A 14550-nucleotide genomic window follows, 5' to 3' on the forward strand; every position below is an offset into this window, starting at 1 on the left:
CAGTGAGCTCTTCTGCAGTGACAGCCTTGTATTTATGTCTATGCAGGCTTTGGCCATCTTTCTAACCGCCCCTTGTAGCTTTTTATTTGCCAGCCGTTTTTTTCTCAATTCAGTCGGGTCTCTTCTTGGAGCTGTTTGACATACTTCCTGTGACATACTTTGTGTGATATACCTGGAGCCACACTGATGACTTCCGGTTACTTTTAAAAATGTAGGATGTCAGAGCACTTTGGGCATGATAACGATGTCGCCCAGTTCGCCACAGTCTCGGGACTGACTTCGTCGTATTCCTCCTATGCAAGAGGGGTCATGATTCTGGTTAAAAGAGGGGTGTCTTTTCAACCGCTACATACGCTTGTGGATGAGGAGGGCAGATGTGCGATGGTGCATGGCAGGATGAGTGGCAAATTGATTACTATAATTAATATGTATGGCCCGATCGTGGATGACCCAAACAGTTTTTCCAGAATGTATGGTATGCTGAGAGATTGGCCGGAGGCTCCTATTCTATGGGGGGATTTGAAGACGTACCTGAACACTGGACAAATCTAGCCCTATCTCCCACTGCACCCCTAAAGTAGCTAGGAGCATTGGTTGTGCCATGGAGGAGTTCGGACTGTGTGATATTTGGCTTGAGCGGAATCCGCAGGCGAGAGAGGGTACGCACGCGACGCCGTCGCATGGGAGCTGGTCACGATTAGACTACTGGCTGATTGGGGTGAAGACTATGGATTGGGTGGAGGATATAAGGAATTTAGCGAGGACACTGTCTGATCATAGCTCGGTGCAATTGGATATGGTGATCCCGACAGCTGTAAATCGCCCCTTTTTGTGGCGGCTGAGATCCGAGGCTCTGCTTGACCCACTATGCGACCAATTGGACTTTCCACTAAATGAGTCTGCAGTACGGGATGCAATAGAACAATATTTCACCCTTAACAAGGGCACTGTAAACGAGGCGTCGACACTCTGGGAGGCCTTTAAGGTTACGATCCGAGGGGTATGCATTAGCACCTCGGCGGGCATACTGAGGGATTTGAGGACACAGTTGCAAAACACTGAGGATAAGCTACGTGAGTTGCAACGCGCACACACCGAGGCACCTGAGGAGGGGAAATTTGCACGCATACAGGAATTGCTGAAGGATTACGAGGAGTTGGCTGACACAGAGGTCAAATATTTATCGCGTTGACACACCGCCTGTCATTATGGGGATAGGGAGGACTGCCAGGTCGCACGTTGGCGTTTAAAATTAAGGAACGCCTAGAGCAGACGCACATAGATAGAATTGTAGATGACAACGGTAGGGAATATAATCACTCAGATACCATTGCGGAACAGTTTCAGGGTTTTTACACTGATTTAAATACATCGCGGGGGTCTGCCTCGGAGACCGAATTCGAGTTCAATCTAGAGGATGTGGCGTGTGCCTGGCTATCGGTTGTGCATAGGGAGAACTTATGTGTGCCTATAGTCGAGCAGGATGTTAAAACAGCAATCTCGGCGTTGTCAAATGGTAAAGCACCTGGACCTGATGGCCTCACTGTAGAGTTTTATAAGAAATATGCCGATCTTCTTGCGCCGCATCTCTTGGAGATGTACGCAGAAGCACATGACTCAGGGAAATTACCACCATCCCTCAGACAGGCATTGATAATCACACTGCTTAAAAAAGAGAAGCTGCCAGACAGGTGTGAGTCTTATCACCCACTATCGCTGATCAATATTGACGCCAAGATACTGGCTAAGATTTTGGCGATCAGACTACAACCCCTGATGCAAAGCCTGGTTTTGCCCGATCAATCTGGTTTTATACCCGAGAGTTCCACTTCGCATAATTTACGAACCGTTTTCTCCATGTTCCATGTGCTTGAACCAACAATGTCACCGGCGGCTGTATTGCTGGATGCTGCTAAAGCGTTTGACTCAGTGGAATGGTCGTATATGTATTATTATGTCTACCCCCGCATGGGGTTCCCGCCCTTGTTTTTACAGTGGATAGCGGTACTTTATACGGAACCGACAGCTATAGTGCGTGTTGGGGGACTGACCACTGAACCATTTGCCATAGAGAGGGGCACACGTCAAGGGTGCCCTCTCTCACCGCTTCTGTTTGCAATAGTATTGGAACCCTTGGCTTGTGTCATTCGCCAGCGGCACAGGGAGACAGCGCTCAACTTCAGTTATCGACCAGTCGCCATTTAGCTTTACGCAGACGACATGGTACTATTTGTGCATGAACCCTCCAGGTATCTGGCGCAACTCCTCCGGGAATATGTTCGTTTCAGCCGTCTGTCTGGTCTTTGTATTAATTGGGATAAGTCTCTTATTATCCCGCTGACAACTGCCACGGTGCAACCAGATTTGGAGTTCCCACTTATGTGGTCAACGGACCCAGTGAAATACCTTGGTGTCTGGGTTCATCAAGATCCGAATATGGTGGTCCAGGAGAATTTCGGGAGAGCGTACACGAAGTTGGAGAGTCAGGTGGATGTGTAGACCTCATTGGCGCTATCCCTTGCAGATCACATTGCGCTTATCAAGATGATAGTACTGCCGCGGTTCCTTTACCTTTTCCTTAATATCCCAGTAGCACTGACTTTGGGATTCTTCGGAAATCTCCGTGGGCAGCTACTCCGACTAGTGTGGGGAGGCAAGCACGCCCGTGTCAAATGGTTGGTCCTTACTGAGAGGTATCAGAGAGGCGGGTTTGGGGCACCGGACTTTTATGCATATTATTGAGCGCTCAAGCCCAATATGTGTTCTATTGGTATGGGTCACATGCGTATACTCCTCATGTTGCAGTGGAAGAAGGGGACGCGGCACTGGTTCCATTACACAGCGTAGTCGCCCACAGGGCGCACGGCATTCCGAGAATAGAAATAAACTCGGTGGATGCCACTATTTCCGCCTGGCAGAAGATAGGGCAACTAACGCGAATGTTACCGCTGCATGCGCCACACATGTTCCTGGAACATCATGCTGCCATGTCTGTAACACATGAAGCAGCTTCTATGCGGCTGCTTCATGAAGCCGGACTCCGGCGCATGCTTGATATTTATCAGGATGGCTCTTTTGTCACACAGGCCGATTTATAGTATATCAGTAACCAGTCATTACTATTCAGGTTTGCAATGCATCGCTTGCAACAGTCGGTCAGGGTGCATTACACCACTTACCCGTGCGAGCCCCCCATGCTTTTGTCTCTGCAGTATGCAATTATCACACCGACTAACAAGCAGCTAATTTCCAAGCTCTATAAGATGATTAAAGATGAAAGTGTGGGTGCATCTGACGAGAGCTGGGAAAGATGGAATGAGTGTCTGCCTGACCCGATCTCGAAAGCGGATTGGAAATACGTATGTGGCTTAACAGGGAATATCAACATGAATGGGAACTTGCGAATAATACACTTTAAATACATACATGAAGTGTATTATACTCCTGCACAATTGCACAGATATGGCCTGGGTGCATCCGATCAATGCGTGCGTTGTGGGCAAGGGAACGCAGATTTTATGCATTTGTCATGGGGATGTCAGAGCGTGTTTGCATTTTGGCAAGCGGTGGTGGATAATTTAAAGTAGATATACCCCACTCATATGCCTGCTCTGTTGTGTGCCTCAAATCAAGGGAATACGTGGCAAGTTTGTGCGACTGACTTTATTACTGGCGGCACGGAGAGTGGCGATCTCATGGGGGGGTAGGCGCAGACCAAAAATTGATATGTGGATAAAAGACTTGGTGTACTGCAGAGATAATTTGGAAACCTATGCGGAGGAGCTGCCGACGACCTCGAAGCCTACAGACATTTGGGGACCACTGCAGACTTACTTGCTAGCTAAAAGCGACTGATATTGTGCTAGAAGAGGGATCGGTGGGGCAAGTCATATAGTGAGCACAGGATTAGGCATTGTTGAAATACAATTGCACAACCCAGGATTGTACCATACCAAAGATGTGTGTTTGTTGCTTTTAATTTCATTTGTATTGCTTTTGTAGCTGTTTTGTTGGAAGGGATTCAATTTATTCTGGACTTATGTAATGTGCTGCAGAGTTTATTGAAATCTAGTAGACATTTTATCAATTGGGTCCTGGAATATTGCTGAAGAATTATTGTGTATTCCTTTGTTTCTGTTTTTTCCTTTTGGTTGCTGATTGCACCTTTTGTCTTTTGCTATAATAAAACTTTAATAAAAAATAAAAATTAAAAAAAACAATTCAACCCACAGGAGTTTTCTTGGGAGGAGGCCACTGTTGAGGCTGACAAAACCTAGGCATTGGGGGTCGGATCACTAACAAGCATTGGCAGCCACGAAATTAAATTAAAACAAGCGCTCACCATTTGTCTTCAAGCCCCGTCCTTTTCAGACTGGGCGCCCGGACTTCCTGCTGGGGTAAAAGGTTCCTTATCTTCTTTATGGGGCCATCTGGATCCATAAAGAAGATAAGAAACCTTTTACTTCAGCAGTAAGTCAAGGAACCCAATCTGAAAAGGATGGGGCTTAAAGAGAAAGAAGAACGTCACTAGGACCTCTTCTCCAATGGCTGACCACCATTTAGGAGGCAGACAATGGAGAAGAGAGGCGGGGCTTAACCTCGCTAGTGATGTTCTCTCTATCTCATTAAGTCTTGCCAGCGAGACTGCGCAAGCGCAGCCATCGCTGGCTGAGACCTAAAAAGCACATTAGAGGGTTTGCCTTATTCCTTATTCTTCTGTTGGTTAGAGAACCTGTGGCTAGACAGGGCGTATGGACGGTCTAGTTCACTGATTGCACACAGGCCTGTGGCTCTACAGGCTCAGTGGTGGGCACGGGCAGAAGGAAGATTCTCGAGTCGACCAGCCTTCGGATGATGAAGGCAGGAAGTTTAACGCTGAAGTCTGCGTAGTGTGCCTGACCAGGTTTTAATTTCATACTCCAGTGCCGAGCTTCCAGCTCTGTGCTTCGAGTAAACTGCCATTTCCAGGGGCAACTAATTTCTTTAGTGAATTGATCCATGCTGTAGAGGAGTGCAGTGCGCACTGCAAAGTTAAGCAGGTAAGTTTTGCAGTGTGTGCAATGAGAGGCCAGGCACTGGACTATTTAACTCATGGAGATAGTGATGGCAGGTTATTCTAAAAGAGTTTTGCTCTGTAAGCTACAGTCTTGCGGCTTGATTTTTTTCTGCAGGAATGTGATCGAACCAAATTAAGCTAAACTTGTAATTTCATTTTGAATGCAGCGAAGTTTGCGCCAGAAATGTGATTTGCTCTTTGGTTGAAATTGGGGCCTAAAACAGTCTAAGTGGTTGGAGGTGGCCCAGAGAAGGAAATCTAATTGCGTCTGGCAGGCTGCATCTGGCCATGGGTTTCTGTTTAAGAAAACAGCCATAAATAATGCAGTCGTAGTGCAAGAGTAAAGACAGAGGTTTTGACTGTAGACAATGATACAGATGGCAGGATAAAGAATGCATCCACAAGTTACATATATAAAGAGCCCAAGAGCCGACCACCTATCTCAACCGTCTTGCTTGCCTGCTCCTCGTCTCTCACTCTCTCAACACTCTAGAACTACACTCTGTTATCCACACCTACATATACCAACTACACCACAACGCAGCGGATGTATGACATTACAACGCATGCTTTTACCACGCATGCCTTTACAACGCGGTTTTTACAATGCGTAGTGCTTTGGGGCGCTGGATAGTGAATAGTTTAATTTACTATTCCAACTCCAGTCCCCGTGGATAGTAGGGAAGGTGTTGGATAGTAAATTAAACCTATTCCCTATCCTAGAGCGCCCCCCAGCGCAATGCATTGTAATGGTTTGCGTTGTAAAAGTTGCGTCGTAAAGGCACTGCGTGGTAAAAGTTGTGTTGTAAAGGATGTTTCCCCAATGCAGCATACAGAGGATCAGTTTCCCTGCAAAACAATATACAGATAACCTAAAATAAAATCATCCCTCAATGTTTTTGCATTCACAAACAGACGGGTTGAATATGCCTTTTTCACATATATCAGTTTTCTGTGCTCTTCATGATATCTATGACAATGCTTCACGAGCCTGTATTTGTGATTTTTTTTTAAGTATTCAGATGAAGAGTCATAAGAAGGTAACCACCTAGTAAAACAAATACATGTCGACAGATGACTTTCTAGCAAATCAGTGGTTAATGTGTTGGATTCTTTAAAATATAGGTTTGGAAATTCTCAAATATACCCATCCTCTGAACACATTAAGGGTGTAGGTTGCTTCAATGTATATTTATACACTGTTGTGGTTTATTTCTTAATTGAAATTACAATGCATGTGCACAATTCTATCTATAATCGTGTTACCCCCTTCACCTACCCCAGTGCTTGCAGTTATTTCCAGGCTTGGTGAGACAATTGTATGACTGTGTCCCAGATGAGCATGTGTTGTAAAACTCTCTCCAGGCACTTCGGTTCTATTCGAGAATCTTACTGGGGCAAAGGTTGTCATCAATTTCAATCAAATTGAAAGGTTGTCATCAAATTCAATCGTATTGCATTATTAACCTTCCTGCTTCCTCAAATTTGCTTGAAAATGCACCATTTGTCAACTCTTTTTTCAAAATCCCCCTGAACCCCCTGTAGGTTGTTCAGGCTACGCTCGCTCTCCTTAGTGTAGTACGACAATATTTTTACGCCCACCACTTTAAAATGTCAACTGGACTACTCTATAGGGGAAACATCCTTTACCACGCGGATTTTACTCCGCGTGGCTTTTAGAACGCATCTGTTACAACACCAGTCGTAACCACGACTTGCGCTGGAGGGCGCTACAGGATTAAGAATAGTATATTTACTATTCCAACACCTTCCCTAGTGTCCACTGGGACTGGTGTTAGAATAGTAAATTATACTATTCTAAATCCTTGCCCCCAACGTAAGTCGTTGTAACGACTTGCGTTGTAAGGGACGCGTTGTAAAGGAACGCGTTGTGACGGTACGCGTTGTAGCGTCATACATCTCTCTATAGTGTGCTGAGCCAGTGTTTGCTAGTGATCTCCCTAATAATAAAACAAACATTCCCTGCAGCAAGATCAAATCCAGTCAGGCTTCCACACCCTGCAAAACACGTAAAAAGCGTTTTACAAGTTCAAAACAGCCATAATTTGCAAACCTGGGACACGTTTCTAGCTATATAATTCACTAATGGGGGGCGCTTTTATTTTGGTGCCCGGCCCAGTTTTCTATCCCCTTCCTGCCCTGATTCAGGGTGGTATGTTGTTTCCTTTTTCACTTTGGATGTTACAATTGCATGCATGATTTTTTTATCATGGACCTGTTATACCTATTCATTTTGAAGGGTATTTTCCAAATAAAAAGAATGTACATTCATGTAATACCTGAACATCTATAAAGAGTGGAGAGGGTGTTCCACTTACGGCCACTTGATGGCAGTCTACTCTATTAGAATAAAAACTATTGCCATGTTAGCAACGCTTCTACATCACGAAGAACAGCTAACTAGTTTGAGTCTGAGACACAAGATGGATCCGTTCAATGACTATTATAGGTGCGATTAGTTTATCTTTTTATACATCTATAAAATCACGATCTCCTTCTTTTATTTGTGCTACACGTTCAGGAGGGGCTCAGGTATGAAATGTTTCTGGGCTATTGCGGGGCAGCATAGATTACTACTTGAGCCCTGGTGGGATTTTCCAGTTTAATGGCAACAACTAGTTTCTTTGTAAAGAATGCAGATTCGATCCGTGGGTGTGGGGCCGTGGACTATACATGGCCAAGAGAAAGAAACAAGAGGGTTACTGATTATTTAATGAAATCACCATCTGAAACCAACGGACGCCGTAAAATACGCATCACCAGCTTGAAGCTGCAACTGGACTGACCTGGAATCTTCATTGATACATTAGAAGTCCAGATGCCCGTATTGGCAACCAGATTCACTAGAAACCAGAAGTCCCAACTCAACTAGAACTTGTGGATGTGAGCAGGCAAAGCATATCTGGTGATTGTGTGATGGCGAGAGAGGTAGGGAGGCTGAGAAAAAGGATGCTGGGAGCATAGAACACCTCGAGGGCAGGACTCCAGACGGAATGAGCTATGAACACATTTAAATGACTTCAAAACATGAAACTGTATAAGAACAGCGCGGCACTGGTTAAGTGTGAGGATAGCTGTCATCAGCAGTCAGAGAGCTGTGATTGGATTTGCATGCAGGGCGCTGCCCCAGCCCCGCCGGCGCTTTAAAGCGCCGTCCGGACCAGTCTGCATCAGAGACCAGAGCTCTGCATACGCGTCACCATGTCCCGGGCTCCCCTCCTCCTCGCGCTCAGCGCGCTCTACACAGGTGCGTTGTGTATTGAGACTCTGTTAGCTGATCTAAGATATATAGATCATGTATAGTATTCACTTCTCTCCTTGTCACGTGATGCTGTTAGTCCTCATTCCTCCTTTCATTCCAGGTTCTGTTGCTCAGTGGGTTCTGACTCAGCCGCCCTCGGTGTCTGTGTCTCCGGGAGGAACCGCTGCCCTCACCTGCGCTGCCAATGGTATTGAAGACATGTATGTGCACTGGTACCAGCAGAGGCCGGGCGGGGCCCCCAGACTGGTCCTGTATGAGGATGATGACGGACCCTCGGGGATCCCAGAGCGATTCTCTGGCACCAACGCTGGTGACAGGGCCACATTATCCATCACCGGGGCCCTGGCGGAGGACGATGCCGTCTATCACTGTCAGATCTGGGACAGCTCCAGCGACGGTACTGATGCTGCACAGTGACCCAGAGCAACGGGGAAGTGAGACTGAAACCCGCCCTGACGGTGCCACAGAGCGGCGCCCTCACCCCTCCCTGCAGCTGCTGCTGGTTAGGGGATTATGTGAGCCAGGGTCCTATGGGTTCCATACGTCACTCTCTCGGGTGTTCAGTACTTTAGGGCTCTAAGGTCATACGTCAGTAACATACCGACAACTATCTTAAAGTAACTAGTGAGTAGTCACGGACTGAATTCGTTTCTGTTAAATCACGTTTCTAACACTACCTTAACAACCTTCGCGTGACATATTTCATGTAACATACTACCTGTGACATACAGCCTGTGACATACAGCCTGTGACATACTTCCTGTGACATACTTCCTGTGACATACAGCCTGTGACATAGAGCCTGTGACATATTTCCTGTGACATACTTACTGTGACATACAGCCTGTGACATACTTCCTGTGACATACTTACTGTGACATACAGTCTGTGACATACTTCCTGTGACATACTTCCTGTGACATACTTACTGTGACATACAGCCTGTGACATACTTCCTGTGACATACTTCCTGTGACATACTTCCTGTGACATACAGCCTGTGACATACTTCCTGTGACATACTTCCTGTGACATACAGCCTGTGACATACTTCCTGTGACATACTTACTGTGACATACAGCCTGTGACATACTTCCTGTGACATACTTCCTGTGACATACTTCCTGTGACATACAGCCTGTGACATACTTCCTGTGACATAGTTCCTGTGACATACTTCCTGTGACATACTTACTGTGACATACAGCCTGTGACATACTTCCTGTGACATACTTCTTGTGACATACTTCCTGTGACATACAGCCTGTGACATACTTCCTGTGACATACTTCTAGTGGCATACTTCCCGTGACATACTTCCTGTGACATACAGCATGTGACATACTTACTGTGACATGCAGCCTGTGACATACTTCCTGTGACATACTTCTTGTGACATACTTCCTGTGACATACAGCCTGTGACATACTTCCTGTGACATACTTCCTGTGACATACAGCCTGTGACATACTTCCTGTGACATACTTCTAGTGATCACTTTGGGTTGATTGAATGTCCTGTTAGTGACTTACGGGGGATTCCTATAGGGAGTCACTTATATGAGGCTGCTGGAGTGCCTAGGGTAATACTTGGGGTTGACTCACAGTTGCATGAGTGCCGAGTCAGTAACACACCTAGGACCGCCTAGTGATCTACAGCGTCACACACCGCAAAGTCTGAGTGTCCTGCGGTGACATACATGGTGCTGCTAGATTGTCAGGTCCCTGTGGCATAAGAAGGATGGACCGCGCAAACAATGGGGGTCGATTACAGTAATTGAGTAGAAACTAGTGAATCTGCACTCGTAGATTTACACCGATGTGTTAGTGTAGATTTACTACTTTTCTGACAGTCACAGACATTCCCAGGAATCTGCACAAAAAGCTGCACATGGGGCAGGTTTCCATGTGGATTTCTAGGAAAGTCATGTGACATTCCCACCGGGATCCAGTTCCCGCACGGGTCCACAACAAACAACACACCTTTTGACTCCCTGCCAGTGAAACGAGTTTCCCCATGGTGAACCCCCTTTCCCTGCCCCTCACCCAATCTGAATGTGATTCATTCCTCTTCCCACCCTGGCAAGGGATCCATGGCAGCACTGTGCAGGAATAGAAACCCATCCTTTTCAGGCTGGAAAGTGGAATGTGAGCAGTTCGTCAACGCCCACAACCACAAGCATTGATATTTAGAGGACTGTCCCAAACTTCCAAGGCTAACTACACCTTAGAATGCCTTGGAACACCCATATTAACAAACATGCCCAGCTTTAACACTAGTGGCACCACTGAAACAATCTTAGCTGGCACCCCCCAATGACCTTCTTCCCCACTGATTCCCTCACTGCCACCCTCCAGCAGTGCCCCTCATTTCCCCATAGCACCCCTCTCATATGTATTTCATTTGTTTTATAGCTCTACTCATGCACGTGTAGGATGTCAGAGCACTTTACGTCACACAAACATTATACAGAAACAATGTATCATAGATGTGCAAATAAGTCTATAGGAAATGTAACATAAGATCATAGGATGTCAAGGTGTAGCAATCTCGTGTCATCCATACTGGTAGACAGTCATTTTTAAGAGTGTTTGGTCTGGAGAAGCACAAAGGCAGGGGCTGATTCTCAAAGGTCAACTTACAGTTTTGGGAAGTTTTATGATTTTTTTGCAATTCGCAAAGGAATTTGCGGGTAGAATCTTTATGACTGCCTGTATTCTTATGTGTGTAATCTCCACCACAAGTGTGGAGGCTCCGCACTCGGAAAGATACACCTTAGCAACATTAGGGTAATGAAAGAGTTGGGGAAAACATAGCTTTCTAACCTATAAAATGCGGTTTGCATGCAGCTCTTTGATGACACTTCATATTACGATTGTAACTTATGACTTGCAAGTAACAAAAGGGTATCTGTGACAAAAGCAGTAACCCACCGAGTTATTCACATAAAATAAAGTTCTGTAACATGCATGGTACACGTTCTATGCAGCAGCATATTAACCTTCCGCACTACTTTATGATGCGTCAAACTGTCGTGTATTTCTATAGGTTCTGAATCAGTCCCCCTATTCCTGACCCTATTCTGGTTAAACTAACTATCAAGTTAACTAACAGTCAGCCCATGAGGCAAGAAATCCCCCATGATGCAGATACCGTTATCTGACGCAGTCACACTCCGGCACAGGAACGTGTTATCTGATTAGGTCATAACGCTTGAGATCTAATTAGACAAGCGACATTCCTCCAGCCCCTGATAAGGCATACGACGTTCTCATAACAAATCAAACCTATGACAACCTGGAAAATCCGTGCGGCCATTGTTTTGATTTCACAGAGAACTTTTGCAAAAGAATGTGCTAACGAGCAAGTCGTATGACATCTTTATTGACGTACCTATGTCCATCCTTACGTCAATCTCGGCACCTTTAAGGTATAAATATTGCCGACCTTGCCCTATGCAAACACACGCGTGGTGACAAAACGGAGCAGCCATACTTGCCGAAGCCGAGAGCAGAAGCAGACCCCGCTGGCAGCAGCCCCGCCTTCCTGACGCGCTGAGAGACGCGCTGCTATCTCAAGCCGAGAGACCCAGCACCGGCGCTTCCGGGTAGCCCTCGCAGGCAGCCTGGAATATCGAGAGCAGAGAAAGAGATACCATTCCTCATCCATCCTAAATTCCAGGTACAGAACTGAATAACCCCTCACAGAGAATTCTTTAGTTATTCACTTGGCAAAAACAAACTTAACTTAAACTGTAACTTTCTATTCCCGCCCACGCATTAGACTTAGGTCAGGTACACGGGGTAGGCGTATTTAGAAACACCAGTTGAGTACGTTTAGTCAAATGTATATGTGTATGTAAATATATTTTAATCATTTTAAACATCATATGGCTCAGAAACCATATCAATGTTTTTACAGTATTATTTTATACTATTGCTTTTAATGTATGCACTTTACTTAACTATAAGTATTGCAATAATATCGATCCATTTCTCATGTATGAGAAAAGAGACTGATCAATAAATAACACCTTTTTATTGAACACGCCCGTCTCTTCCTTTTCTCTACATTCTGATGAGACTAAGAATGCACGTACTGACTGAGTAAAATAATTGCCTTGTGCTCACACGACTCTCGAGATTGACTCTTGATTAGGGGAGAGCAAAGTTGTCATGTTCTATGGTTGTCAGAAACTAAATCCCTTCTTGTCTAATCAGGGGAGTTAATTCCTTCCTTGAACATTCGAGAAAGTTTCTAGCGAACTCTGAGCTTAGCTGGCAAAACCCAAAAATTAAGTCTAGCATCGACAGTAGTAGACCTAGTTAACGTCTGGCCTAGGCCTTTACTGCTGTAGGTACTATTCCAATGCGCAGAGCCTATTGGGAAGATAGGAGCTACACTACATGGCGCCCAACGTGTTTGGAAAGGGCGATAAAACTAACGTAAGACATTTAGAGTAACTCAGTCGTGCTCTCTCACTCAGACCCCTTTTCCCAAATACTCCAAAGACGTCTGGAGTGGGTGAAAAGTTATATCCTCCAAAACCTCGCAGGAGGGAACTCCGATGTATGGTTCTTGGTCAAGTCAACGTTGAAGGATAAAAACAGTTCCATAATATTGTGCATCTAATCTTTGTTCCATAAAGAAACCTGATCTGCAAATAGACATAATATCATCCTGTCTGTAAAATGGGAGACAGTGATGAAGAAAGAGAGGCAGTTAGATTAGCAGCTGAAATAGCAGCAGCAGATACTGCACTAAAGGATGCAGACGCGGATATAATACTCATTCCGGTCAGCAAAAGAAGATCTATAACCTTAAAACTTATAGAAAATGGACTGACACCTAGAGGTGGCACAGTTATATTCGTAATTGAGGCACATGAATATCGGCAGACAGAGGTATACTATACATGGATACATTTTCCAGCAGCAAATGCTGTAACAAAGTACTTCCACTATTACAAAATAGAGGTTCCACCCGACATTTACACTCCTTTCGAGGAGGCGGAAGTACCACTCAAATTCCAAGAGCATTTGCTCTTATTTGATGGCGCCCTAATACATAACAATCACATTACAAGGCTCGGTCCTTTAGGAAGACCAGGAGCAACGTGGCCGGTCTTAGCCGGATACACACCACATCCAGACATCGAAAGAATGCCTGCAGCAGAGCTATTAATACAGCTAAAACAACTACTAAAAATTCATAGACAATTAGTTCAGTATGTAATGCGGACTTCAACAATTCAGCCAGCGATTAAACTTCCACAGCTGACCCCTCACCAGGGGAACACAAATAAAATTACACCACAGAACATCCAATCCTGCCTAGGTAAAGTTCCAGCTAAACGGGAACAAATACCATTCTGGTTGGCACAGAAAATCACCCAAATAGAGGCGGTGTTTCCTGACACCACCCCGCTGGAAAAACACAGGATTCTGACTATATGTCTCCCAATGGGAATCGCACCACACATTGAGGACTGTGACACTTGGGGTACAGTCTTTGCTTCCATCTAAACAAAAACGCACGGTGTCCCATCCATTTCGGTGATACCAGATGTGCTAAAACAAATTCAAGATGAATACGGTCCAGAACCTGCTTTAACTCTTGGTATGAAATTACTAAAAGACTTCAAACAGGTTTCGGCTATATTACTAGCCAACATAAAAGGTGAAGCAGCAAACGTGGCGATCCGCCAGAGGTTAAAAGAGACAGATATAGCAGACCAACCAGCTGAAATAGCCAGAATCATAGAAAAATCCTATGAAGAACTAGGCAGAGATAGTCTAGGTGGAATACCAGTAAAACCGCAACTGACTACAAGTCCAGAAAAAATATTTTTTAATAATAATAATTCACCAAAAAAGAACTGGGATGGAAACAAACAATCCAATCCTAAAGAAAAGAAATTCCAGTCCAGAGGAAGGTCTCCTAGGCGAAGAGAGAAATCTCCAAACCAAAGACAGAGGTCACCGCAGAGTGACCCCTCTGGGAATAGATATAACCTTAGAAATAGGGATAATATTAAAAAACCTGATAGATATCAAGACATTGATACACGTCCCTCTCAATCTTTTCAGACTTCCTCGCAGAAATCGGAAAGAAGAGGACGATCAGAAGAGCACGCCAAGTCCAAAGACAAGGAACCTGCTCAACTTAAAAAGAAAATACAATTTCCAAAAAAGAAGGTAGCCAGTATCAA

The 14550-nt window shown here is 45.0% G+C and overlaps 2 protein-coding genes across 8 annotated transcripts in view; both read left to right on the top strand.

Moving 5' to 3' along the window:
- LOC144792685 (immunoglobulin lambda-1 light chain-like) overlaps positions 1–14550 on the top strand; it is a 381648-nt gene that overhangs the window by 201566 nt on the left and 165532 nt on the right. The window lies entirely within an intron of this gene.
- Positions 1–14550, top strand: part of LOC144792683 (immunoglobulin lambda-1 light chain-like) — a 289530-nt gene that overhangs the window by 117992 nt on the left and 156988 nt on the right. For 2 of the 7 annotated variants that reach the window (XM_078667837.1, XM_078667838.1), the window contains exon 2: positions 8440–8749. The exons of 3 other annotated variants lie outside the window; for them this stretch is intronic. In XM_078667837.1, the coding sequence (XP_078523963.1) occupies positions 8440–8749 (310 nt within the window). Of the gene's footprint in view, positions 1–8186; positions 8325–8439; positions 8750–14550 lie in introns of those variants that run through there. 2 more of the 7 variants (XM_078667839.1, XM_078667840.1) reach the window with 2 other exon arrangements.

The sequence above is a fragment of the Lissotriton helveticus genome, chromosome 11, assembly GCF_964261635.1.
Source record: "Lissotriton helveticus chromosome 11, aLisHel1.1, whole genome shotgun sequence".
Classification (NCBI taxonomy): Eukaryota; Metazoa; Chordata; class Amphibia; order Caudata; family Salamandridae; genus Lissotriton; species Lissotriton helveticus.